The 24,817-nt window shown below is 49.4% G+C and overlaps 1 protein-coding gene across 1 annotated transcript in view; it reads right to left on the reverse strand.

Moving 5' to 3' along the window:
- Window positions 1-394: 394 nt before the first annotated feature.
- The window catches only part of Frmpd1 (FERM and PDZ domain containing 1), a 98,941-nt gene continuing 74,518 nt past the window's right edge, over window positions 395-24,817 (reverse strand). The window contains exons 7-16 of the mRNA XM_032891292.1: window positions 22,709-22,804; window positions 17,599-17,724; window positions 16,005-16,124; window positions 14,872-15,008; window positions 12,976-13,102; window positions 12,726-12,821; window positions 10,718-10,900; window positions 9,793-9,940; window positions 6,094-6,909; window positions 395-2,850 (exon numbers count right to left, since the gene is read on the reverse strand). Coding sequence (XP_032747183.1) covers window positions 566-2,850; window positions 6,094-6,909; window positions 9,793-9,940; window positions 10,718-10,900; window positions 12,726-12,821; window positions 12,976-13,102; window positions 14,872-15,008; window positions 16,005-16,124; window positions 17,599-17,724; window positions 22,709-22,804 — 4,134 coding nt within the window. The 3' untranslated portion in view covers window positions 395-565. The remainder of the gene's footprint in view (window positions 2,851-6,093; window positions 6,910-9,792; window positions 9,941-10,717; window positions 10,901-12,725; window positions 12,822-12,975; window positions 13,103-14,871; window positions 15,009-16,004; window positions 16,125-17,598; window positions 17,725-22,708; window positions 22,805-24,817) is intronic.

The following is a 24,817-nucleotide window of genomic DNA, read 5'->3' on the forward strand; positions in this document are numbered from 1 at the left end:
TAGCAACGACCTAATTTTGTGGTTGGTGGTCACTCTCAAAACATGAAGAATTGTATTAAAGAGTGGAAGCAGTAGGGAGGTTAGGAACCATTGAGCTAGGGGATTTACTGCCACCTAGTGGCAAGCTGTGGTTGCAGCAGCGGGCTCAGGTGCTGACTTGGGAGCCTGTCTGTGCAGGTTAGTGCCAAACTAATGTAACAGGAGAACCAAGACCAGCAATCCCTGAGTTCTTGGGACAAAATCTGAGACTCTTTTTTTTTGCCTGATACCTGCTGGCTGGCTGGACATCTGTACCCTAGCACATCTGATCCGGGAAGAAAGGCTTACGTCATACGGCCTGTTTTCTCAAGTTCCCAGTAAAGGCCTGGTGCAAAGAAAGTGAATGCTGACTTGAGCATGAGGGAACATTTTTAATCCAAATTTACCATCGCTCAGAACAAGACAAGATTAAGCAGCAGTTTATTTTAATACTCTATGACGTAAACATTTAAAGGAGTGGGTGAACTAGAAGAGGCTCCTTGGAGAACCTTCCAGGCAAGGTAAAGGCCCTGTGTCGGTGACCTGTTCACAGAGCAGTGGATGCCCGGAACTTCTGGGTCAAACAGAATACAGCAGCTGTGAGGGCTGTGCACTGGCGGGCCAAGAGTTTCACACTGAGGTCATGGTAACCTCTCTCACAGGTGAGTTTTGCGGCCTCCACGAATTGGTGGTAGGTATATATCACGTCCCTCAGGTTCCCGGCCACTTCCCTGTGCCGGGTGGAACAGCGGCTACAGTCTGTGAACTGGAAGCAGAGGCCGGCCAGCTGGACCAGGTGCTGGAAAGTGACCCGCACAGCACCCTGCATCTCCTCGGGGGACTGGTCCATTCTGATCACATGCTGACAGCTGGATAGGAGCTTCTGTGAGCCCATGCACAGGCGGCTCCGACTTTCTGAAAAATGCCAGGTGCACTTGTCAGGGGGGTGTTTGTTTCCAACCCCCCAGGAGGCTTCTAAAATGTCCTGTAGCTCCAGCAGGCTCTCTGTGAGTTGGACAAAGCCCTCAGGGGCATTTGCAGGGGCAGTTTTCAGCTGCCTCAGAGCCCTGGAGCAGTACTCTGGCCAGATGTGGCTTTTCCTGGACAGGGGTGTGGTGCAGCTGTAGGCACGGGCTGCCCTCCAGGGCAGGGTCACCTGGCTTCCTGCAGAGGGTGGTGAGGTAAGAGGGGCGGCAGGGTGTGACTGTGGGTCCCCGTCTTCTTCCTCTGTCTCAGGCTGCAGACCACGGAAGCATGTGGCATAGGGGAACTGACATCGGCAGTGTTCTATGCCAATCCCGGCAGGCGCCACTTCATTCATGCCAGCGAAACTGAAGGAGGTGACCCTGCTGAGACTGTTGGAGCCTTCAGGATGGCTCTCTGGGGCGAAGCACAGGAAAGACCTCTCAGGCGGAAGGCAAGTGATAGGACTGTCACCTTTGCTTTCTGCTGGGGAGCCGTGGCCTGAATCTGCTGAGCGGGGCTCCTCTTGACACGGGGAAAGCTTTGGCAGGGGCGGTACTGTACGGACACAGACCTGCTGAGAAGTGTCCACGGGGACCGAGTCTTCTCCCATCACGTGGTCGAGCTGCTCTGCCTCGACCGGCTCTGGAGGGACGGCTGACTGAATGGTCTGCTCCCCAAGTAAGAAATTAGGGCCCAAGTCTAGTTCGGCCAACAGCTCCTGCTCCTGGGCTTCTTGGTTTTCCCCTTCAGAGTTGGGAGAGATTCGTCCCAGACCTGTTGCAGGCGGCTTTGAGTGGAAGGAGCTTTCTGTTTCACCAGCTGGAGCATGAGCGTCGTCGAGGGCCGGTGGAACATTATCTAACCCGTCACCCTTGAAATCACCTGAGTCCTTCCCAAACCCCTTATGGAACAGGCTGGGGGCATTTTCCTGCCTAACTTCAGCTGCATCCAAGGCCATCTCTTCCGAAGTCACTCCGTGTTCCCCACTAGTAGTAGGCCCATCGCCGGGACACAAAGGCCCTGCGATTTGGGGGGTAACCTCTTGTATGTGGTTTATTAAAACAGATCCCGACCCCATTTCTGATCGCACCTCTTCCAGCTCTGAGGCGTCTCCTTGGGGGGCGTGGTGCGGCCCTGGGGTGTCTGGATTAGGGTCAGCACTAGAGAGGGGGAAGGCGCTGTCTTGAGGCTCTGCAGGGAGCCCTTTGGGGGTGGTACCCCCTGCGTCTTGACCTGGAGATACGCTCTGAAGGGGCCTGACCTGAGCAGCCCGTGGGCTGGAGGAACCTGGGTTGGAAGGATGGGGGTTGTGAGGGATGCTTGCTGAGGAACCATCGGTGGTGACAGCCGAGGGACTGGCCTCAAGATTCTCTGTGTTGCCCGGGTCAATTCGGAGGCGAATGGCAGAGATAGAAGACACTCGAGAGTCAATGACGGACTTGGTTTCCATGGTCTCAGGCTCCATCTCCATGATCCTGGAGGCTGGATTTTTGCTCTTTGTCTCCCTCAGGGAAGCCAGCAACCCCAAGGCTTTGGTCTCCAGGAGGCCTGGTTCACTTTTCATGTCCTGCAGGGAGGACACAGTTGGGGAGGGGGCAGTGAGGCTCAGGTAGGGCTCTCTGTCATAGTAGCACACATCATCCATGTTCTCCTGGGAGGCGGATGGCTCCATGGGGAAGGAGACCTGGGAGGTGTGATCTGTCTGTAGGAAGGACCTTCTTTTCCTCGGGGACTTGGCATACTTCTTCACCCCTCCCTGCCTGCTTGGCTCTCCTCCCTCTGGGCCCGGATGCAGGCTTTCCTCGGAGCCACGGGTTCTAGAATGACTCTGCAATCTCATGGCACTCAGATCGGCAGCTCTGGGCCCTGCAAATCAAGACAAGGAAAATCACATTAAGCACGGACCAGTGGAGAGGCTGTCCATGCTTGGGTAAGCACACTGGCTTGTGTGGACTCAAGTCCTAAACCTTGGACAAGCTAAATTTCCACTTCCCCAGTCTCCTCATCTGGCAGATGGGGATGATGATCCCGGTAGACATTTTTTGTTGCTTGTCTAAGACACATTTACTCCCTTTTAGTTATAGTATGCTAAAGTTCTTTTTGGGGTGTGACACTTCTCCAGTGGTTGAGCTCTGGTGGAGATCAGTGGCGCTGGGGATCTAACTCAGAATCCTATGCATGCTGGGTAAGTATCTAATACTCATACTATTCTCAGACCACAGAACTATTCATTTACAACAGTGAAGAGATGACCGTCCAGGAAGTCAGCTACAAATCTCCAGAATCTTTTTTTTTTTCTTTTCTTTTTTTTTTCGGAGCTGGGGACCAAACCCAGGGCCCACTGAGTTAAATCCCCAACCCCTCCAGAATCTTAAAAACAAACACATATTATTTTTAAAGATGTTAGAGAGATGGTTCAGCAGTTAAGAGCACTGGATGCTCTTCCAGAGGACCTGGGTTCAATTCCCTGAAGTTCCTTGGCACACAAAAACACCTGTAACTACACTTCTAAGGGATCTGATGCCTTTTCTGGCCCCCGTAGACACTACACACACACATAGAACACAGACATGTATAGGGGAAACACCCACAGACATAAAACTGACCTAAATAAAAAAATAAATGTGATGGTTCATGTCTGTAATTTCAGCATTGAGGAAGCCCAACAGGTTTAAGGCCAGCCTAGGCTATATAAGTTTCTAGTCAACCTGGGCTACAAACATATCAAGAGTGCAACTCAATAACTGTTAATAATAATAATAATAATAATAATAATAATAATAATAATAATGCCATTGTTTTCAGGCATAATTCCCTGACAACACAGCCAAGGAATTCCGCTGCAAAGACTTCTGGCCTGGCTGTCAGTTCTTCAGGCTTGTTGGTAGTTACAGGCTTTGTGTTCATCAAACTTTTCTTCATGGTGATATTAACTCACCCCCAGAACTGCTGCTTCTGTTGACATTTTACCTTACATGTGAAGGGTGTGAGGGTGCACGGCAGGGACTCTGTCATGAGGGGTCTGTGCTCGATGTAATGATCTTTCTCAGGAGAAGCAGTGTGTGAAAAGGTCTTGGGATTTGGATAGAAGGAATCAGGATCGAATGTTAGCAAGAACTCAGAGTCTTAGACACTCCAACCTGCGTGTGTGGGACTGAATAGCTTATCAAATCCTAGGCTGCCCCTCAGACCTGCCACATCAGAATTGCTGAAGTTAAACACTGAGGAATTGACAGACTTTAAACAAGGTTCCTCAGGTGATTCTGATGTGCAGCCATGTTTGAGAGGTGCTGTCTCAACTGCCGGCATCCACTGATGGTGAGAATTTGTGGAGCTCACAGTGATTCAGGAGTGGAACTGAAACCCAGGTACGAGAGTCCCAGTTCTAGGCTCTGTGCTTAGCACTGCACTGATGCCCTGACCCCTATGGAACTAAGTTCTGGACTGGGTCCCCATATAAGAGTCCCAACTGCCAGTTGTAGCCACACCCTTCATCCTGCTCCTCGTATAAGGGCTAGCCTAGCAGGGTTAGGGAGAGCCCAGGAGGAGGTTAGTGGGGTTGTCTGGTGTAGGGCAGCATATCCATTGCTGTTCTAATCCCATGGTCTACACAGAGAGTTCCAGGACAGCCAAGAGCACACAGTGAGACAACAACAGGGGAAACAAAGACCAGTCCCGAACGGGGAAAAAAAAAGTCAAGGTAGACGGTGGTGAGTTCACTCATTCATTTAGTGACAATGCCCAGGTACTGTGTGCTGGGGACACTTTCCCTGCAAGGTACAAACAGAGAGCCACCACTGCTGGTAGAACCCGTGACTGAGATGCACAGCTGGCCTTGGTCTGGTTAACCTGGAAAATGTTTTCTGCAGATGGGAACCCTTGGCTAAGACTGGACAGTCAACTAGCAACCAGGTGAAGACCAGGGCAGACAGAGTAACAGGTGCAAAGGCAACCAGGTGAAGGCCAGGGCAGACAGAGTAACAGGTGCACTGGCAACCAAGTGAAAGCCCGGGCAGACAGAGTAACAGGTGCAAAGGCAACCAGGTGAAGGCCAGGGCAGACAGAGCAACAGGTGCACTGGCAACCAGGTGAAAGCCCGGGCAGACAGAGTAACAGGTGCACAGGCAACCAGGTGAAAGCCCGGGCAGACAGAGTAACAGGTGCACAGGCAACCAGGTGAAGGCCAGGGCAGACAGAGTAACAGGTGCAAAGGCAACCAGGTGAAGGCCAGGGCAGACAGAGTAACAGGTGCAAAGGCAACCAGGTGAAGGCCAGGGCAGACAGAGTAACAGGTGCAAAGGCCAGCTAAGATGAGGGAAAAGGGGAGGGAACAGGAAGGGAGACAAACAGCCAGAGGGAACCACACAGAAAGGGCCCCTTAAGGAGCTGAGCTGGCTTTTCTGCCAACAGCCATGAGAACCACAAGAGGGCAGTATCAGCGAGGCACAGGAGAGGGCTGAGGTTCAGGCCACCATGTCTGCACCGCTTTTCAGGGTTTTTAACCCCAGAGAGTGGAGACAGAGTTCGTGTGACCTTTTGTACATATGTGTGTCTTGTGAGATTTTCTGGTTATCCCAGGAAGTCTTTCTGTGTGGAAAGACTTTACATTGGTGTTTGTTTGTTTGGGATCATGGATTATAGATTAAAAACCTCTCAATCTTAGTTGGGAGACCTACGAGGAACCCAGCCAACAGATTCCCAACTTTCTGAGGTCAGGGACCCTTGGACTCCCTAAGGCCATCAAACACCACTGATGTCTTGTTGCTCCAATGCCCGATTTCAAGTACCCCCAGGATCTGAGGTGGCACAGCTACTCTCTCTCCTGGGCACTCCATTCCTTTCTTTGAGTCCTGTGCACCTGACAAGGCCCCGCCCATTTGACACCTTTTCTGGGACACCTTCCCTGGTTCCCACAGTGGGATGAATTCCTCTCATTGCCCACCGTTCTCCAAACCTCCGTTGCAGCCTTGACTCAAGGCCGTGAGGCTCCTAAGTTGGTCCACGGACTCTAGAGTAGAGGAGACTGTATCTTGCTCTCATGCTGGCCCTGGGTTCTTAGAAGCCAGCTAAGGGTCAGATCTGCTGGCGTGGGAAGCATTAGGGGCTCACCTGAGAGCGTGTCTGGCGGTGTGAGCTTGTCAGCTGCATCGTAGTATTCCTCATCGGAGCTGCCATCCTCCAAGGCCAGTGTGGGCAGAGCAGGCAGGGCCAGGGTTTCCAGCATGGAGCCGGACTGAGCCTCCATCCAGTCCTGCGGGCACCACGGTGGAGGTGCAGCTCCCTGCCGGGAGGTTGTGCTCTCTGAGCCTGAGTCACTCAGGTGGCTGCCTGGGGAGACGCTGGAACACAGGCTATAGTAGTCTGTCCGGCTGCCCTCATACAACCTGGGGTCTAGCCTGCCCATGCTCAGTTCTGGTCCCCAGCTGCAGGCCTCCGAAGCAAGGCTCTGGGGGCCTTCTAGCTTCTGGCACCGAGGAGTAGCATTCTGGGCCAGGTCCAGCAAACACAGGAAACCACTGGTCTCGACCCTGCTGTTTTCCTCTTGGCTGTTGGTATCAAGGTCCTTTGAGAAGCCTGGTGGGCCGAAGTGGAAGAAGCTGGTCCCACTGGAGGAGCACGCGTCCAAGTCATCCTCTTCAAGGGCGTCCATGGACTCACTAGACCCGCTGGTCCTGCAGCCTCGGCTCTCGGTGTTGGCTGAGTCCGATGCCTCAGATTCAGCACTGTCTGTCATGCTGCTGGCCCCGCAGGTGCTTGGGCCTCTCCTGGTCACCTCAGGTGTGGGGCTGTCTCCAGGCCGCTGCTCCTCTCTGACGAACGGTCTGCAGAGGCTCAGCTTCACCAGGCATCGGTCAGAAAGGGGCTCCAGTACGCAATCCACTTCAGAGGACTCCTCTGAGTCGCTGCAGGCCCTGGACTCGTAGCCTATGATAGACAGGACACTGAGAGTTATGAACTGACATTCAGGTCTGCCAGACACCTGTGTGTCCTGCTTCCCGTTATCCATGACTGACCTAAGTCATACTAGATGGACTAATGCCAAGACCCGAGGATGCCACACCACTGTGCTACCTGCCCCTCATCTCTCTGAGCCACCTAAGGAGAGAGAATGAGTCCAACCTTTTCTTCCAAGGAGACCTCTCTGTCTGTCGAGGAGTGGATATTGTTTCCTGTCTCTCAGCTTTTCCTCAAATACCTCCCCTGTGGTGTCAGAACATCAAAATCATATGGAGAACCGAATGTCAAATGCAAACTAGTTGCTTGGCCTTTCCTTGAAATGCAAGCCAGAGAGCAAGGGGAGATGCATATGGCTGTAGGTTCCTGGGAAGACTAAGAAGGTGGAGAGAGGCAGCATCAGGCTAGGCTTCCTGTTTTTCTCCCGATAGCCTCTGGGATGATATCCCAGGAACCTCTCCTTGTCCACTGCTTGGTCCTTCCGCCTTGCTTCTCCCTACAGCAAAGGACCGAAGTTCCCTCACGAGGGATTCTCATAGTGTGGCCTTGCTGCTCCTATCACAGAGAGACCCTGATCCCACTCACAGTGTGTCCTCACACTGTGGCTCTGATCCCTCCCTGGTTTCAGCCCTCACAGTACGACTGGTCCATACCCTAGCAGACTGGCTGTCCTCTGCAGCCTCCCCTGACCTTGGTCTTGTGTCACGACTCTACCTTCCCTCTCCTCAAATGAGCTCTCCTTTTTCATCTGCCTGGCTCCAGGGTGTTCTTCAGGGACCAAGCCTCTGGTGCACGTCTCTGAACTGTCTCTAGTGCACAGTTCTTCCCACCACACCCTGCAAACCTGCGTCACTCACACTCTGTGCTGTTTCCCTGACGGGACTCTGAGTTATTCCTCACTCATAAATGCTTGGCGAAACCAAAGAAGGAATGCTCAAAGCTCATCACTTCCTGCTATGGAGGGCCCTTCAGATTCATAGGTTTCATACGTGTGGATTTGTCCAACCACAGGCTCAAAATAGAGTAAAATATATCCAGGCTGAACATGTACAAGCCTTTCTTCTTGTCATGACAACTCCAAAAACACAGTATGACAACAGCACACCAAAATATAAATTACGGGGATACAGCTCAGTGGCAGAACATTTGACTGTAATATAAATTATGATATTTATATATTGTCATATGTAGATTGTCGAGTGCTGTTAGCTGTTGCTAAGTGCTGACTCAGACAACCAAAGGTGGCCCTGCCAGCCGTGGGAACTGAAAAACCAGATGCTTCTCCATGGAGAAGACATTCTCCTGGGTAACCATCCTTACCCATCACGGTTCCCAGATAACTATTTTTACAAGGCTTCCCCATTCATTCCTGCTGGATAACTTTGGTGCTGAACCTGCCATTCTGCTATACGTTTGCTGCTTGCTGTTTCGTTCTTACGCTTGGTTGCTATAGACCAACAAACTCACTCATTCGAAACTGAACACGCTGCTCTCGGGACCAGTCTCTGTGTGAAAAACATCCCTGGCACTGACAACAGGATAGCCAATCCAGAGTTTTATGAGAGGGATGTGGAAGGACGTGTGTAGTAACATTTTGGAATTTTGGGACTATAAGAACGTGCTTTCATTTTAATATCAGGTGTAGGGATGAGGGGCTGCTCGGACTGTCCACAGTGGCTGATTTGCCTTGTTCTCTAGCAAAGGCATGGTTTGCCAGCTAGAATTCTGGGAACTTTTCAGAGGCTCTATAAATGCTAGAGCCCCAATAGGGGGTTGTTGATCGTCCAGGGGGAGAGGTGGTTTATTAGTAGTTGGTAGTTGTGTTCTCTCTCTCTGTCTCTGTCTCTCTCTCTCTCTCTCTCTCTCTCTCTCTGTCTCTCTCTCTCTGTCTCTCTCTCTCTCTCTCTCTCTCTCTCTCTCTCTCTCTCTCTCTCTCTCTCTCTCTCTCTCTCTCCCTCCCTCCCTCCCTCCCTCCCTCTCCCATTTCTCCTCTATCTAGTGATAGAGGTGAAACCTGGGGGATTAAGGGTGGGAAAGGGAGAACCCATAAAGTAGCAAAGACTGGCTGCAGACGTATATATAGGTTATATATAAATTATAGACCATTTCATGGAAAGGATCGAACAACATGTATGAGTTTTGGTAAGCACCAAGGGTTGTGGAATCAATCTCCATGGTTACCACAGATAGCATGGATGACTACATCTCTTTTTCCAATCATTAGTGCTGGGATACCTATGTCTATTCTGCCCGTGTGGAGGAAACGCTATGTAACGTAAGATCCTGAGCACCGCAGTCTACGTCCACATCAGCAACGCCATGCTGGCAGCCGGCAATGGTGGCACTGGTGGGAGTGTCAGGCACTTGTTTCTGGTCAGGGTTTCCCCTGTGGAGCAGCTGTAAACATCACCAGGACTGCCCTGGAAGAGCCACATCAATAGAACAAAGCCACCTGGGAACTATTTGTCTCCCCTGCCCTTTAATTTTTCTGTTCCCCACCCTACTTCTCCATTCTTTACATGGTATAACGTCAAGTCTCTTTTGGCTCCAGGCACCCCTTTCTTCTAAGTGTGTAAGGCTGAGAATTTCTATCAAAGAGAATGAGGCAGTGTGCAAAGGCACGGGGAGAACCGAGCCACCCACATTCTAAGTGACGTCTCCTTTTACTGAGAAATAAGATACAGTAGATCTTAGAGACGATTTTGGGAAACTCTACAGGAAATTGAAGACCTAGCATTCCTTGGCATTTGGGAGAAATCCAAGTACTAAGAAAGCGCCCCTAATATTTAAGAAAGACTAACTGCTCAGTTGGAAATAAACGGGCCTATCCCGACTAGGGAAAGAGCACCTCACCTTCTTCAGCAGACACTCGGTGAGTCTGCTGTCTGTTTCCAGACCAGAGGAAGACAGGGTTGGCTGGGTCCACAAACAGCCTGTAGTACCCAGCAATCAAGCAGGTCAGGTCTTTTGCACTGCTGGATTCCAGCAACAAAGTCAGAACCTGAAAAGGCAAATAGAACATATCTGTTCGTAGAGGATCAAGATACAGGGCCTTGTGGGGCCAAGGAGAGATACCAAGCCACGTCTGCAGACTGGCCCCTGACGATCCGTACACACGTGCATGCCCACACAAATCTGCACGCATGCGCACACCCCGACACACGGTGAGTCCCCATGCCTAATCCATACATTGTCTCCTTTCTTTCTATCCTGCCCCATACACCCTGCCTTCATACAGCTAGTCTTAAGGACCTGACCTCTCACAGGGAAGGGAGGAAGAAAGACAGAGAATGAAGACAGGGTGGTAAAACACAGTGCCTTTCTTGAGCACAGTGGATGAAATCAAGGGAGGGGACAGTGACCGCAGGACCTCCCAGAAAGGCCCTAGGCTGGGTTCCACCTTTTCCTGTGGTAGGTCAGGTCTTTAAGGGTCAGGGTGGATGGGGCAGGGAGGGGATGGCAGAGTAGAGGATGGAACAAGAGACAATGTATGGATTAGGTATGAGGGACCCACCGTGTGCCAGGAAGCATCCTGACCTATTTATCCATTTCAAAGAGTGCAGAGTTTTTCCATCAATCAAACACATGGCCCAACAGACGGAACACAGCCTTGCCAAGAGCTTCTTGGGGTAATGCGGGCTCTATTCGCCGCTCTCCATGTGAGGCCTTTGAGCCATATCAGCAGTGGGCTTTATTACTGCTCAGAGCTCGTGGACCTACCCTAGAATACTCTATACCAAAGGCCAGGAGCCGGACTGAAAAACCCTTCAGCGGTTACCTTGACGTCCTGAAGGTAGATCTTGACCACGCTCACTTTCTCAGACTCTTCCGTCAGCTCCACACGGCTGATGTTGGCAAACTCTGCCAGCGTGGACATGATGTTGAGTTTGCTATTGATGATCTGGCTAATCCCATACTTGGCCCCCACCAGAAGGGCAATGTAGGATTCTCTATCCTGTAGCTGCAGAAGAGGGGAAGGGAAATCAGTTTCCATTCGAAAGCTTGGGAAAATATAAACACACTGCACATGACGTCTCTACAGGTTTTTTTTTTTTTTTTTTTTTGGAAATGGTTTTGCTGTGTAGCCCAGGCTGGCCCCATAGTTATGGTCCTCCAGCTGCACTTTCTGGAATTCTGGACTCACAGTATGTGCCACATGTTGCTTCTCTCTCCGTCAAGTCTGTTTCCTATTTGTGGTTCTCGTCACCATTCCCTGAGATTACTCCTCGTGGGGCCCACCCACAGCTAAATTAAAAATAAATGTATCTCCTATAAATCTTTATTTTTATACTGTATTAAAATTATGTGTATAATAAGTGTGTCTCTGGGTACTTGAGTCCAGTGCCAACAGAGGCCAGAAAGAGGGTGCTGGATTCCCTGGCACCGCAGCTACAGGAAATTGTGAGCAGCCTAGCGTAGGTGCTGGGAACTGAACTCAGGTTGTCTGCTAGAGCAGTGAGTGCATGCCCTTAACCCCTGTAATCCCAGCGCTTAGAAGACAGAGGCAGGAGGATGAATTCCAGGTCCACCTCAGGTATACAGTAAGTTTGAGGCCAGCATGGGCTGCATGAGACCCTGTTCCAACAAAACCAAACAAACAACAAAATGTTATCTAAGGAAAGCCTCAGCCTCCTCAAACCAGAGCAGCGTCTCTCCTCCATGTGGAACCCAACCCTTCTGTACTCTGTGAGAACACTGGGCACATCTTGCTTATTTCAGTGACCTATGCTCAGATTTCATATTCCCTGTTAGGTCCTTCGACAGTAGAGTCTGTATTATTTTATATTTGTAGCCAGCCCTGTGTAACTGGCTGCCCTTTCCTGGTATCACTTCTAGACACAGGAGAAGTAAAGGCAGGCGTGGGATAGGAGGGCTGGAGCCTGAGGGGACACAGAGGCTTTCCCAGCCCCTGCAGACCCCTGTTCTGCGATCTCATCTCTCTCCTACCTTAGGGCCTCATCCTTATACACAGATTCTTTCCATCCCCCCACCCTCCAATTCCTCTAACTACCTACTTCTCTTCTGCCTGTGTTATGAGGCCAGCAGTCTCATTGTGCTCACCCATGACTAAAAAAAATAAAATGCTCTGAATTCTTTCCTTACTATTCTTAAAAAAAACAAAACAAAACAAAAAAAAAACAACAACAACAACAACAACAACAACAAAAAAACCTCAACTAACCAATAAGCCGGAACGTTCTGGGGCTGGTGACATGGTGGAGGAGAGTCTATAATCTATACCCGTGAGCTCTGCTTGCTTCTGCTAGGCGGAGGCTCCACAAAGGAAGCAGGAGGAATGGGCTCAGGGCAGAGAGCGCTTCTCCTTCGCTTGTCTCAGGCCCACACCTCAGCTCATTTTCTGCACCATTAGGGCCCAGGCTGGCAACCAAGCCAATGGTCCCATGTATCCTGGTCCCTGTTGTCCTCATGGACTGAAATCCCAAGGTTGCTGCTTACAACAGACTTCACCCCATTTGTGCTTCTCTCCCACTTTCTAGCCAGGTCCCACCCACCCATCTGAGAGGCTAACGAGACTAAGCTAGCAACAGTGGACCTATCTTTCTGTTCTCCCCCCGCCCCCAGCAGTGGCCATAGCCTGCCTCATGGCTTTGTCTTGTGGGGTAGCTAATTTCATCCTTAAGGGCAGAAATTACAACTGACTCAGTTCTGCCTCCCTTAGCATCTTCCACAGGGCTAACCCCAAGCCAGGGCCCAATGAATATCTGCTGGTCTGTAAATATTCAGGGTCCTGGGCACGCAGGAGTCTATAGCTGTCTGCTACATACCATCAGAGTAGCATTAAAGATTTTCCCGCCATACGTCTTGAGTTCTCCCAGGATCTGAAGATAATTCAAGCGTAGCTGAGCAGCAGAAATAAGTTGCTTTAATAGACAAAAAGAAAAAGAAAAAGAGAAAAAAAGATGGCTGAAATCAGAGTTATTTCTTTGCCTAAAATCTAGGCAATGGTGAAAATGATTCCCCTAACATTTCCCATCAGAAAGCTGGGCCGGGTTGGCACAGGCTAGGCTGCCTTACCTTCTGCCGGGGTTCCAGCAAATTCTGGTTTCTCTTCATGTGGAAACTAATGGCTTTCTTGATGTCTTTGCCTTTCATATTTCGGAGTAAAGTTGGAGATATAAAATTCTCTATTCCCCAGTCTTTCCTGCCGTGAGACATTGGAGAGAGGGAGACTCATGTTTACGTGTTTACATTGCACTCGGTTCTAATGAAGAGTAATTCAGATCTAGAGGTGATATACAGTAGTGAGGAGCACCTTCTCTAGTGGGAGGAACAGAGACAGGCATAGAGACAGACGTGTAGATTCAGAAAGAGAGAGAAAGGGATGTCTGTGGTAGTTTGGATAGGTTTGGCACCCATAGACTCATGTGTTTGAATGCTTGACCCGTGGGAAGGGGGCACTATTAGGAGGTGTGGGCTGGCTAGAGTAGGTGAGGCCTTGTTGGAAGAAGGTTATCACTGCGCAGGGGTGGGGAGATTTTGGAAGGGGGGTGTCTCCTAGTGCTCAAGCTCTGCCCAGGTGGAATCAGAGCCTCCTCCTGGCTGCCTGAGGGAGACAGTCTCAAGATCAAGATATAGAACTCGAGGCTCCTCCTCTGGCGCCGTGGCTGCCTGCACAGTGTCATGCTCCCCACCATGATGATGATGACTGAACCTCTGAAACTGTAAGTCAGTCACAATCAGATGCTTTCCTTTATCAGAGTTGTCTTGGTCATGGTGTCTCTTCACAGCACCAAAACCCTAACTAAGACAATGTCTGTATCTTCAGTTATCTCTCTCTATATCCCTCTATTAAAGGAGAGACAGACAGAGTGGGGGTTTTCCCCATAAACACACACGATACACATTAGATACACTCCACGTTTAGGACCTCCTGACTGGCCTGGAAACTGACTGGTCTTGGTGTGGGATATTTCATCAATCAAAGAAGAAGTTCTCAATCTTTTTTTTTTTTATTTAAAATTCCACCTCATTCACTTGCTGTGTGTCTACACCGAGTCAAACTTCTAAAAAGGGGAGTCCGAACTGCTGTATTTGTATGTGCACATGTGTAGTGGTCAGAGGACAACTTGTGGGAGTCGGTTCTCTCTCCCCACCATATGAATCCTGAGGATTGAACTCAGGCTGTCAGGCTTGGCGGCAGGGGTCTTTACCTGCAAAGCCTTCCACTAGGCCTGCTCTTTGTCCTTTTAATGACAAAACTACGTGGAAAAATCATCCACATATAAGAACAACTCTCCCACCCTCTGCTAGGGAGCAAACCCAGCGCCCTGGGATGCTAGGCAAGCACTCTGACACTGAGCTGTGTTCGTGGCCAAACACTCTTGCAACAGAGCGCACCTGCCAATCCCCGAGGCTTAGCTTTAGAACATCATTAGCCTAGGAGCCCCAGAATCCCCGTAGAGTTGCTCCTTGACACATTATACCAGGGATCTGTTCTATTTTTAACACCCGACTTCTCCATACGATTTTGATACCCAGACAAGCTAGAGCAGAGACCTGGAGAGGGGCTTAGCATAACGGATGTTAGTTCTCTGAGCTAAGAATCAAGAGGAACGTGGAACTTAGGACTTGAGGCATCCCCCATTTGGATAATGAAACAGCATAATGAAACAGCAATTGGTTCACACCTGTTGGAAAAATTAATCTCCAAGACATCCCTGCCCTCAGAAGTTGTCTATTGATGGCCTCAGACATTCTTTCAGGGACTGGGAAATTTACAAGAGGGACTCTGTGTTACTGCAAGAGGAAATGGCTTCTACCCAGACAGGGAGCCAGCCGGGCTGGGTAAAGGGAAGAGGATGGTGAAACAATGGCAGATGGGTGAGTATCAGCTTTCTGTGGAGTCTGGCCACCCTGTCTAGAAGCCAGCAGTCACAAAATGTGACACAGCTGCCACCCGCTGCCACTCACTCTATGTACTTCAAAGAGATCTTCTGTGGCTGGGCACAGGCATAGATCCGCTCCTGGATGTGCAGGGCTGCAAGCCGGAGGGCAGAATTGCACTTCATCTCCACGGCAAAGCGCTCCTGAAGGACATCACTGCAACTCTGCAAGGGATTACACAGGGCAGCTAGGCAACAAGAGAGTGCACACGGTACACCCCCGACCCCCCAGTTCTCTCCAGTCAGAGCAGCAGGATCAGCAGTCAGCTTTGAGGTCTTGGCTCTGGGACCTTAGTTACATTCAGAGTCTCTAAGCATAGTGTCTCCCGTTGTTAATGGCATACTCACTCACTGCCTATGCGACCTGCATTATATGCAGGAGTGTGAGCATAAGGCACGCCGTGCTGTCCTATGCAAGTATAATGCATTGGTGGTGTGGCGGCTGATATCACTGTTTTCTTGCACCATTTTTGTAAGGTGGGCCAGCCTCACACCCAAAGGGGCTGTAAACTGGTGACATCTCCCAGATGACTCCTCCCATCCAAATGACCAAAGTGATCCCACTCCAGGCAACAGAGGGCAGGGCCAGGCTGGGAGTCAAGCAGCCAGGCTTCTAGCTGGACATGGTGGCAGACGCCTTTATCCCGGGACTTAGAGGCAGAGGCAGGGGGAACTTCAAGGCTAGCCTGGTCTACAGAGCTAGTTCTAGGACAGCCAGGGCTACACAGAAGAAATACTACCTCGAAAACCAAGAGGGAGGGAGGGAGGAAGGGAGAGAAAAGAAACTAGGTTTGACCCTACTACTAAGTGGGGACATCAGACACACATGCCCCTTCTAAGCCCTGGCTACATCATCTCTAACATGAGTTTCTGCAGCACTAAAGCCCCATCCTGCAACACAAGCGGAAAGGAAAAGGATAACAGCCTTTAATAGCATTGGGAAAACGTATCATCTACATTGAGGACTAAGCCTAAATTTGATTAGTCTGCTGCAAATCTCCTATTACAGCAAGTCGGAGCAGGAATGACAGGGACGGATAATGAGACTCACTGTCCTCTAAGGACAATCCCTCGGGAGAGTTGCTTAGCCGCCACCAACCCAGAATAACCCAACGTGCATCCTTGAGGACGCTGGCATCCCAGGAAGCACAGCTCGGTCACCTGTAGGTAGAGATACTCGAAGGCCACGGGGTCTTCTTTGAGCAGGTCCAGGGGGTCCTTGGGGACAAAGCACACCCTGAAGAGGCAGCGGGAGTCCTGTGATTCTTCCCTTTCCACCACCTGCCCAAGGTAAAGAAGATACAGTGACCTGGCAGCTCTCTATAAAGCAGCTTCACGAGGGACAAGTGAGAAAGGGAGGGATGCCACTGTTCTAGTTCAGTCTTTCCCCAGACAGCACAGCCTTCCCTCTTAGCCTGATTCTTTCCCATGGTGTGGAAGGTGAAAGACTCAAAGAATGTTTTGTTTTGTTTTGTTAGAGAAATCCCTGTCCACATCTCAATGCCCTCCCAGGGACAGTCTAGAAAATTCTGTCCACATCTTAATGTCCTCCCAGGGTCAGTCTAGGAAACCCTGTCCACATCTCGATGCCCTTCTAGGGACAGTGTAGGAAACCCTGTCCACATCTCGATGCCCTCCCATGGACAGTTTAGGATTATTTGCTTTGTGGTTTGAATGTGAAGCTCTCCTCCCACAACACGTTTAAACATGTGGTCTTGGATGGGAAGGGCTGTCTTGGGTGGGAAGGGCTGTCTTGGGTGGGAAGGGCTGTCTTGGGTAGGAAAGGCTGTCTTGGGTGGGAAGGGCTTCTTGGGAGACTGTGGAGCTTTGAGTAGGTGAGGCCTGCTTGGAAAGAGTGCTTTGAGGCCCTGGGGTATATCTTGGGTTCTTCCTTTTCCTATCTACAATGTGACCAGCTGTGGTTAGCTCCCACCATCATGGACAAGGACTGTTCCTGTTGCCATGCCAATGATGATGTGTTGCAACTCCCAAACTCTGAGGCCAAATAAACCTCTCTCCTCTCCAAGTTGCTCCTGACGGGGATTTTATCCCAGCCAGGAGGACGGAATGCATGTGGGTGTTGACTTCCAGTGACGATGGAATTTGCACCTTTCCGCACTTTATTATTCTTCAAGAGTTTGCAGCAGTTGGAGAGTGGTGACCAGGTCCTAACTCATTTGCAATGAGGTAGGCTGAGTGACCTCCAAGGTCAAGGCTTCCCTGCTCCATCCCCCTGCTGACGAAACCCTTCCCTTCCCCAACTGCAGACTGTCTACTGATCTTTTTATTGTACACACCCTACAATGATTTGTTGAACTGACCCATGTTTGACTTTAGAGTCTGTGCTACAACTTCGTGCATGCCTGAAGGACTGGGAGGCACAGGAGGACTGGCTGTTTGCCCTGTCCTATCACAGAGGTTGCCTCTCAGTGGGGCAATGTCACAGAAAGGGTTTTGGACAAAGCAACCAATGTCCCCTGATAGTTCTGATACAGCAGGTGCCAGGAAAGATGATCAAAGCTGGAAGCAAAAGCCTTTGTCAGATATGTGACCAGGGAAAATCACCTTAGCCTGCTAAGCCTCTAACTCCCCACCTAGAAGATGAGCATCTTGGACTATTCCCTGTGTACTTCATAGGAACAGAGAAACCAAGCCCGAGTCTTGCCCTTCTTTCCCTGGGCTGAGTACATGTACTTGATCCAGCCCTGAAGTGGCTAAGCTGCCTGGCCTTTCAGAGTGGGGTGGGTCCTCCTACCTGCTGGATGAGCTCCTCCTCATGCAAAAGGTGTAGGCGGGAGATGCTGTACTGTTCTTCCAGGACCAGTGCAAAGTACTCGATACTTCGGATAGACAGCTTCTCCTTCACCGTGAGGATGATGTCCTGGCAGCAGAGGGGAAGAAGGGTCACCCAATGAGTGGGGAGTCTTCTAGGGCCTTCTTACAGCTTCCCCAACATCCGGGAGAAGAAGCTGGTGCTGCTGTGTCCACCGCTAACACAGGCATGGCCCTAGCTCCCATGTTGGATCTTTACAGCCCTGCACCACTCATAATAGCAGTCATTCTTGCTTTTCCTGGGGAGATACCAGTCTCTTGCCCCAGTGTCTGGACAGAAACTCTCTGGAGTTGCCGGTCTACACCACTGCTTTCTGGACAGAATGCTACCAGTTTCCTCATGTGACTATGAGATGTTGGCTTTAGTCTCTTCCTCTGAAATGGAAGATAACAATGCCTACAGACTGACCAGATGGAAAGACAGATAATGCTGTGCTGAGGCTCTACAGCCACAGTCGTCCTTTCTCTCCAGTGTCCCCTGTCATGGCAGATGCTTCAGGCACTCACAGACGTTCTTCCCTCTGACCTCTACACTTTCTCCATCATTTTCCACAAGGCTGCTTTCTGTCCTTTTAAGTTTGATTTATATGTCACCTCTTCAGAGAGGTCCCATATGGCTACTGTATCTAAATGTCACCCTGCCTATTATTCTCAGCTGCGGGAGGATCTTGATTTGCTTTGGTTGGGGATTGAACCTATGGCCTTCCCCCGCTGAGCTAAGTCTCCCAGCTTCTGGGGCATGTTTAGTCCCCTCAGCATTATTTAACATCCATTTCTTTAATAAATGATGTTCTTTTTGTAGAAGACAGTAAATCAGGTACGTGAAAGGGTTCTAGGCTGAGACTGAGCCTCCTCGGTCTGTGGGCACAGTGTTGTTCTCTCTGTGGCTTCTCTCTGCTTTGGTAGACATCAACACCTGTCAGCCGGACCGCTGTGTCATTAACATTCACGAGAACAAAGCCACACACCAGCCACTATGATAGGAAAGTTGAGAGTGATCCGGTGTCCCTCAAAATCTAAAATATTTTATCTGGTATTTTATCTTGTAGATCTAAGCATGGTTCTCAATCTTCCTAATGCTATAACCTTTTAATACAGTTCCTTATGTTATGGTGACCCCCAACCACAAAATTATTCTGTTGCTACTTCGTAACTGTAATTTTGCTACTGTTATGAACTATAATGTAAATATCTGATATATGCAAGATATCTGATGTGTGACCCTTGTGAAAGGGTCATTCAACCCCCAAAGGGGTCATGACCCACAGGTTGAGAACCACTGCTCTCGAGGCCCTTAGCTAAGCTTACATCTGTGTTGTTTTTCCTTGCTCTAGAACATTCAAGGCTTAACAGGGTTCAATGGCCAAAATCCAAACTCAGTTTAATAGACACTAAGTATCGTGTGCTAATGGAACCATTCCTTCAATAGTATCCGCCACCCTCTTTTTAAGGAAATAATGTCTCAGCCAGGCAATGGTGGTGCACATCTTTGATCCTAGCACTCAGGAAATAGAGACAGGTGGATCTCTGTGAGTTCAAGGCCGGCCTAGTCTATAGAGAGAGTTCTAGCAGAGCCAGGGCTACACAGAGAAACCCTGTCTTGAAAAAGAAAGAAAGGGGCAGGGATCTCAGGACTGGAGAGATGGCTTATGGTTAAGGGCTAATTTTGTTCTTGCAGAAGACCTGAGTTTGATTCCCAACATACATATTACACAGATTACAACCTCTTGTAACCTGAGTTCCCAGGGGATCCAACACCTGTGGTCTCCGTGGGTACTGTACTTGTGTGTACACATCTACACACAGGCAGACAAACACATACACACAATTATAAACAACAAAGAAATCTTTAAGAGTCTCACACTGTCGTCCAGGCTAACTTTGAGTTCATGATCCTCCTACCTCAGCCTTGAGTGCTAGGATTACAGGTGGACAGCACCATACCCCACTTCTCACTTCATTTCCAGTACTTTTGTCAGTGTGCCCTGCTCTCAAACATCCCGCAAACTTGCCCATCTTTGAGTCTTCGTTGGTCCTCTTCCCATGCCTGGAAGCATCCTGATCCCACTCCAGTCCACTGCTATCAAAACCTGTCCATCTTTCCACATGTGCCACGGCCCAACTGTTTCCTAGAACAATTAACACTCGGCTGGAAGTTTTCTCCCCGGAGCCTGCACGACATCATTTCTGTGACCCTTTCCTGGCCCTACGCATATGTATTTTGTCTCCATCTCCAATGCCAACCCGGTACCCCAGGCTTCCTTACAGGATAACCCTAAGCAAATGGTTTCTGTATTAGCCAACATCCAAGTGACACAGAAATGTCTGACCCACAAGGGTCAGGAACTCAGTAAACGTTAATGGGTCAAATGACATTTCCTTCCGTCTAGAGATGCTTTTGCCTGTCTCTGATTCTTTCTGGGGAGGGGAGCAGAGTCTGGCACCCCAGGATGGCCTTATACTTGCTATGTGACCAAGGGATGATCTTGGAACCGCCACCACTGGGTGCTGGGATCACAGGCATGAACCACCACACCCAGTCCACCCAGCTCCAGAGGCTGCACCCGAGGCTTTGTTTGCTATAGCTCTGGTCTGAAGAACTCCTTTTGACTTAAGAATCTTCTTCCCATGGTGAGGGGTGGGAGGGAGAAGTCCCAGGTGAGCTGAAGTGACTTTTCCTTTTTCCCTGACAGGATTTGTGTAGATTCACTGCTCTCCCTGTTATGAAGAGCTAAGAGATTTGCTTTATAAACTTTGGCCACTACAGATAAGATTAGCCAGTGTTCTACTTGCTAAGCCTTTGTTCACTGTCCTCACTCTATCTTCTTAATTCCTCTGTGATATGAACTTTTATTGTAAATCCCCTCAGGGTATTTCTGGCTTTCACTGAAGACTTACTTGCCCTCCTCCATTCTACTTTGATCATAGATGACAGAAGTAGAACCCTGCCTGATTCACTCACAAAGCTTCCCTTCTGTGGCAGAATAATGGAGGAGAGGTAAGCCCCAGCCCAGAGCTCGGCAGCAGAGCAAGCTTGATTATAAACCAGCGGATCAGAGCATGTTGGGGACCTATGGGGCCCATGTTCCTACCCATGAAGTGCAGATAATGCTAGTCAGTCACCTCCCAAGGTTTCTGAGGTGTTAAATTAGATAGTACGCAAGGAAGTGCCCAGCGGAGTGGCTGGCATGAGCTAAATGCATCCAACTCTCCCTCTTGTTCTTCCACTGGCATTGGAGCTTCTGAGTTCTGAAGCGTTTTCTCTAGCGTCTCCTAAATTCCAGGAAGGTAGAAAAAGGCAGGGAATTTGGAACAGCTTGAAAATTGCCAAAGTAAGGTGACTGAGCCAACTATTACATATATGCCCATGCACATGTATGTGTGCATGTATGCACTTACCGTGTTGATGTTTTGTCTTTTACTGTCTATTGCAATGCTAAGTGTTGCTCCCCCAAGACTGGAGTCCCTGGGACCCTGACCCCGAGTTAATAAAGATACTGACAGCCACTATCTGGGCAGAAGAGACTTAGGTGAGGCTGCGGTTTCGAGGGCTTGCGAGGGAGATCACCACAAGGAGGAGGAGAGGGGAAAGAAGCCTCAGTGGAACAGAAGGAGAGCCACCATGGGCGAGGGCCAAGGAACGTGTCTCAGAGGGCTGCCCCGTTGGATGGAGAACAGCCCGGATGGAATATAGTAAAAAGTAAGGATAACCTGGGGTTGTCAGCCATTGTGCTGCCTAAGGCACATTTAAAGATATGAAGGCTGCGTGTGTCTGTCATCTGGGTGGGTAGAAACCACTCGCCAGGGTTTTTAATATTTATTACTATATCACCGTCAAGTATCTATGTCTTGGCTACCGTCTATAACATTGAACTGTATCATCTCACCTCTCATCCAACCCCTTAAAGGGCTAGGTTCCTTATTTAACTTCGTGTGTGTGTGTGTGTGTGTGTGTGTGTGTGTGTGTGTGTGTGTGTGTGTGTTGTGCTCTTTTGTTTGTTTTTAAGATGGAGTCTCTCTATGTAACCCCAGATGTCCCGGAACTCAACACATAGACCAGGCTGGCCTCAAACTCGCAGAGCTGTTCCTGCCTCTGATTCCCGAGGGCTGGGATTAAAGGTGTGAGCCACCACACCCAGCCCTCCTGGCCTTTACAGTCTCGGAAACAACAGTTTGCTTCTGTACTGCAGCCGTTCTCTGACACCTCTTCCTTCTGTGCTCAGGAACAATTAGGGCCACTTCTCCCATGTAGACAGTACTCTCTGGTATAGAAGGCCTTCCATGGCTATTCCCCGTCTAAGAGAGCAGCCTGTGTGCACGCTTCGCCGGATAAGGTCCACTGTCCTGGTGTGCACTTCATCCTCTGTCTGCCTTTGTGGAACTCTTAGTTACCCTACCCAGCTGCCCGGGTGCATTCTCCTGCCTGGGCTGATGCACCAGCCTGAGAAAGATGCACATTTGTGGCCCATGCGTAATGTACTCATCCCATCTTTTGCCTCATTTAATCCTGCTCTACACAACTGGAGCTTCTGGGATGTCCACCCTCTCTAAATGTGACCGGAGGCTCTTACAGTCCTTTACCAGGCTCCCGTAACCCCTCTCTGAGAATCTCAAGTGAGGAGTTGATTATATGTAAGAACATGCAAGGGCCTGGGGTTTGTCCTCACATCCCGCCTTTGGCTAATTTGGTGTTTGGGTAGCAGGTGAAGGCAGAGACAAGGTGTTGGGAAGCCTGTGGTTAAGGATAAAGGTGTAGGAGAAGTAACATGACCTTGGACAAGCCACTTCACCGCTCTGAGTCCCGAGTCCCTCCCCTGCAGGAAGTGACAAAAACAAACACCCCCGAGTCTCCCCCAAAACCATCTTATGGGTGGTTATGTAACTAAAGAGTATACTACGGTACATATTTTGTCATGGGCATGCAGGCTGCCGAGGGCACGAGCCCACCAAGGCAGAGAGAGGGCAAGCTGCCTGGTGGTCCTTTGAGTAACTTTCCTATGGAAAAAAAAAGGGTTCAGATTTATCTTTAATACCTTCACAGTTGTGTTTGCCTCAAACTTGAAAGCTTTGGTCTGTCCGTTCTCCAGGTACACCTTGAGCACGTTGGGCATACAAAGCAGAGAGTTCCCCTGGAAAACACAGAGCAGTGTTAAATGCTGACACACTCTTCTGGCTCCTGGCATACCAGTTCCTAGCTGCCCGGCACTGCCAGTTTTGGAGAGCTAATTGCTGCTTTTTAGCGTTTGGGAATTTCTCCAGGGGGATGGACTTGCTTTGTCCAGGAAAATGCATGAGAGCCACTCAGTGTGATGGGTAGAAGGAAAGGAAGGCCGAGTCTCGCCCTGTCAGAGCACTGCAGGAGCCTGACAATGGCTCACAGCTGCTCACTGGTGTATATCTACTCGGTCCACCCATTAGGGACACAATTTCAAAATGATGTTTGCCTGGGTAGTGGTGCACACCTTTAATGCCATTCTAGTACTAGTACTTGAGAGCCAGAAGCAGGTGGATCTCTGAGTTATAGGCCAGCCTGGTCTACATAGCAAGTTCCAGGACAGCCAGGGCTACACAGAAAAACCATGTTTTTAAAAACAAACAAACAAACAAACAAACAAACAAACAAATGCTGACTGGTATCTGTCCTCTTCACATAGGGACTTTCCCTTCCTCAGACCCTTCCTTGCAGGGCTGGCCTGGAATGAGGGTGGAGTTAGAGGTGGAATGCTTCCATAGAGCCCACCTCCCCATTGTTTTGTCCTAGCTCTCTGCTGTGAATCATCAGCAGGAGCAGAGGGGGATGGATGTTCTGCACTCCCCTGATCCCACCCATCACCACTAAGGACCCTGCCACTCTTCTGGGGCTTTGGGAGTCAGAGGAATAGGGCTAGTCTTTAGTAACTCCATGGCAATCAGGATTCCTGGGAGCAGGGCAGCATTGGGGGGGGGGTTCCCCAAGGGTCAGCTCCCATTTAAAAAATGACCTCTGAATTGAGCTGAAATTTAGAACTGACATCCTCCAGAACTAGGGAGAAATTCTTGAGCTCCCTCATTCCCTGGCTGAGTCCCTTGAACCAGGACTGGCTTTGTGTCTCAATGAAGAATCTGGGTAGAAAGTCTAACTGGGTAAAGACTCATTCCCTTCTATTCTGCCTCCAACATACCTGCCAGCATTCTCCCTGCACTAGAGTCTGCTAAGTACAATAGCATCAGTGCTCAGCTTAACTTTTTTGGGGGGATACAGTGTCTTTATTTACAGAGGTAAGATTGGATACAGTGTTTTTATTTTTGAATTAAGGGTCCTGGGTGCCTTTTTGTCACTTGTCCCTTGACATAAGAGAAGAGGAAGAGGAATTGAGAAAATGCCTCCATCCAGATTGCCTGTAGACTAGTCTCTAGGGCATTTTCTTGGTAAATGATCCATGTGCGAGAGGTCAACCCCCACCCCCATGGTTCTGAGGTGCATAGGAAAAACAGGCTTAGCAAGCCAGCAGAAGGAATTTGACAGTAAGCAGTGCTCCTCCTTGGCCTCTGCCTAGGCTGCCTCCAGATTCCTGCCCTGGGTTCCTGCCCTGACTTCTCTCAGTGCTGGAGTTGTAAACAGAAATAAACTCTTTCTCTCCCAGTTGCTTTTGGTCATGGTATTTAATCACAGCAACAGAAACCCTAACTAAGACACTCTCTAATACCAAATCACACTCAGCCAGGAAGTGGGATGTTATTTCAAGTTTCTGGCTCTGTGTGAAAAAAAAAATCTCATTTTGGATTTCCCACTTGGGGGCTTTTCTCCTTGGTACATTATAATTTGTGATTTACAAGGCTTAAAAAAAAAATACAGCCCTAACATCATATAGCTCCCACCATTTATCCTTCCTTAAAGCTTCTTTCAATGTGTGTCTAAATTTGTACATAGATTTTAGAGAGCTGATAAAACAGACTATGCCCAAGTCTATATTCTTTTATTTTTATCCAACATTTCATATATGATTTTTATGTAGGCTTACTCTTTACCATTGTAAAGGCTTTAACATAGTCTAAGGAACTGAAATAACCAGGTCTCTATTCTAGACACACAGCATCTTTCTGGGTTTTGGCTATTTAAAATACTGATACTACAGCTATCTTCATTACATGCGTCTCTTGCA

The sequence above is a fragment of the Rattus rattus genome, chromosome 1 (genome assembly GCF_011064425.1).
Source record: "Rattus rattus isolate New Zealand chromosome 1, Rrattus_CSIRO_v1, whole genome shotgun sequence".
Lineage (NCBI taxonomy): Eukaryota > Metazoa > Chordata > Mammalia > Rodentia > Muridae > Rattus > Rattus rattus.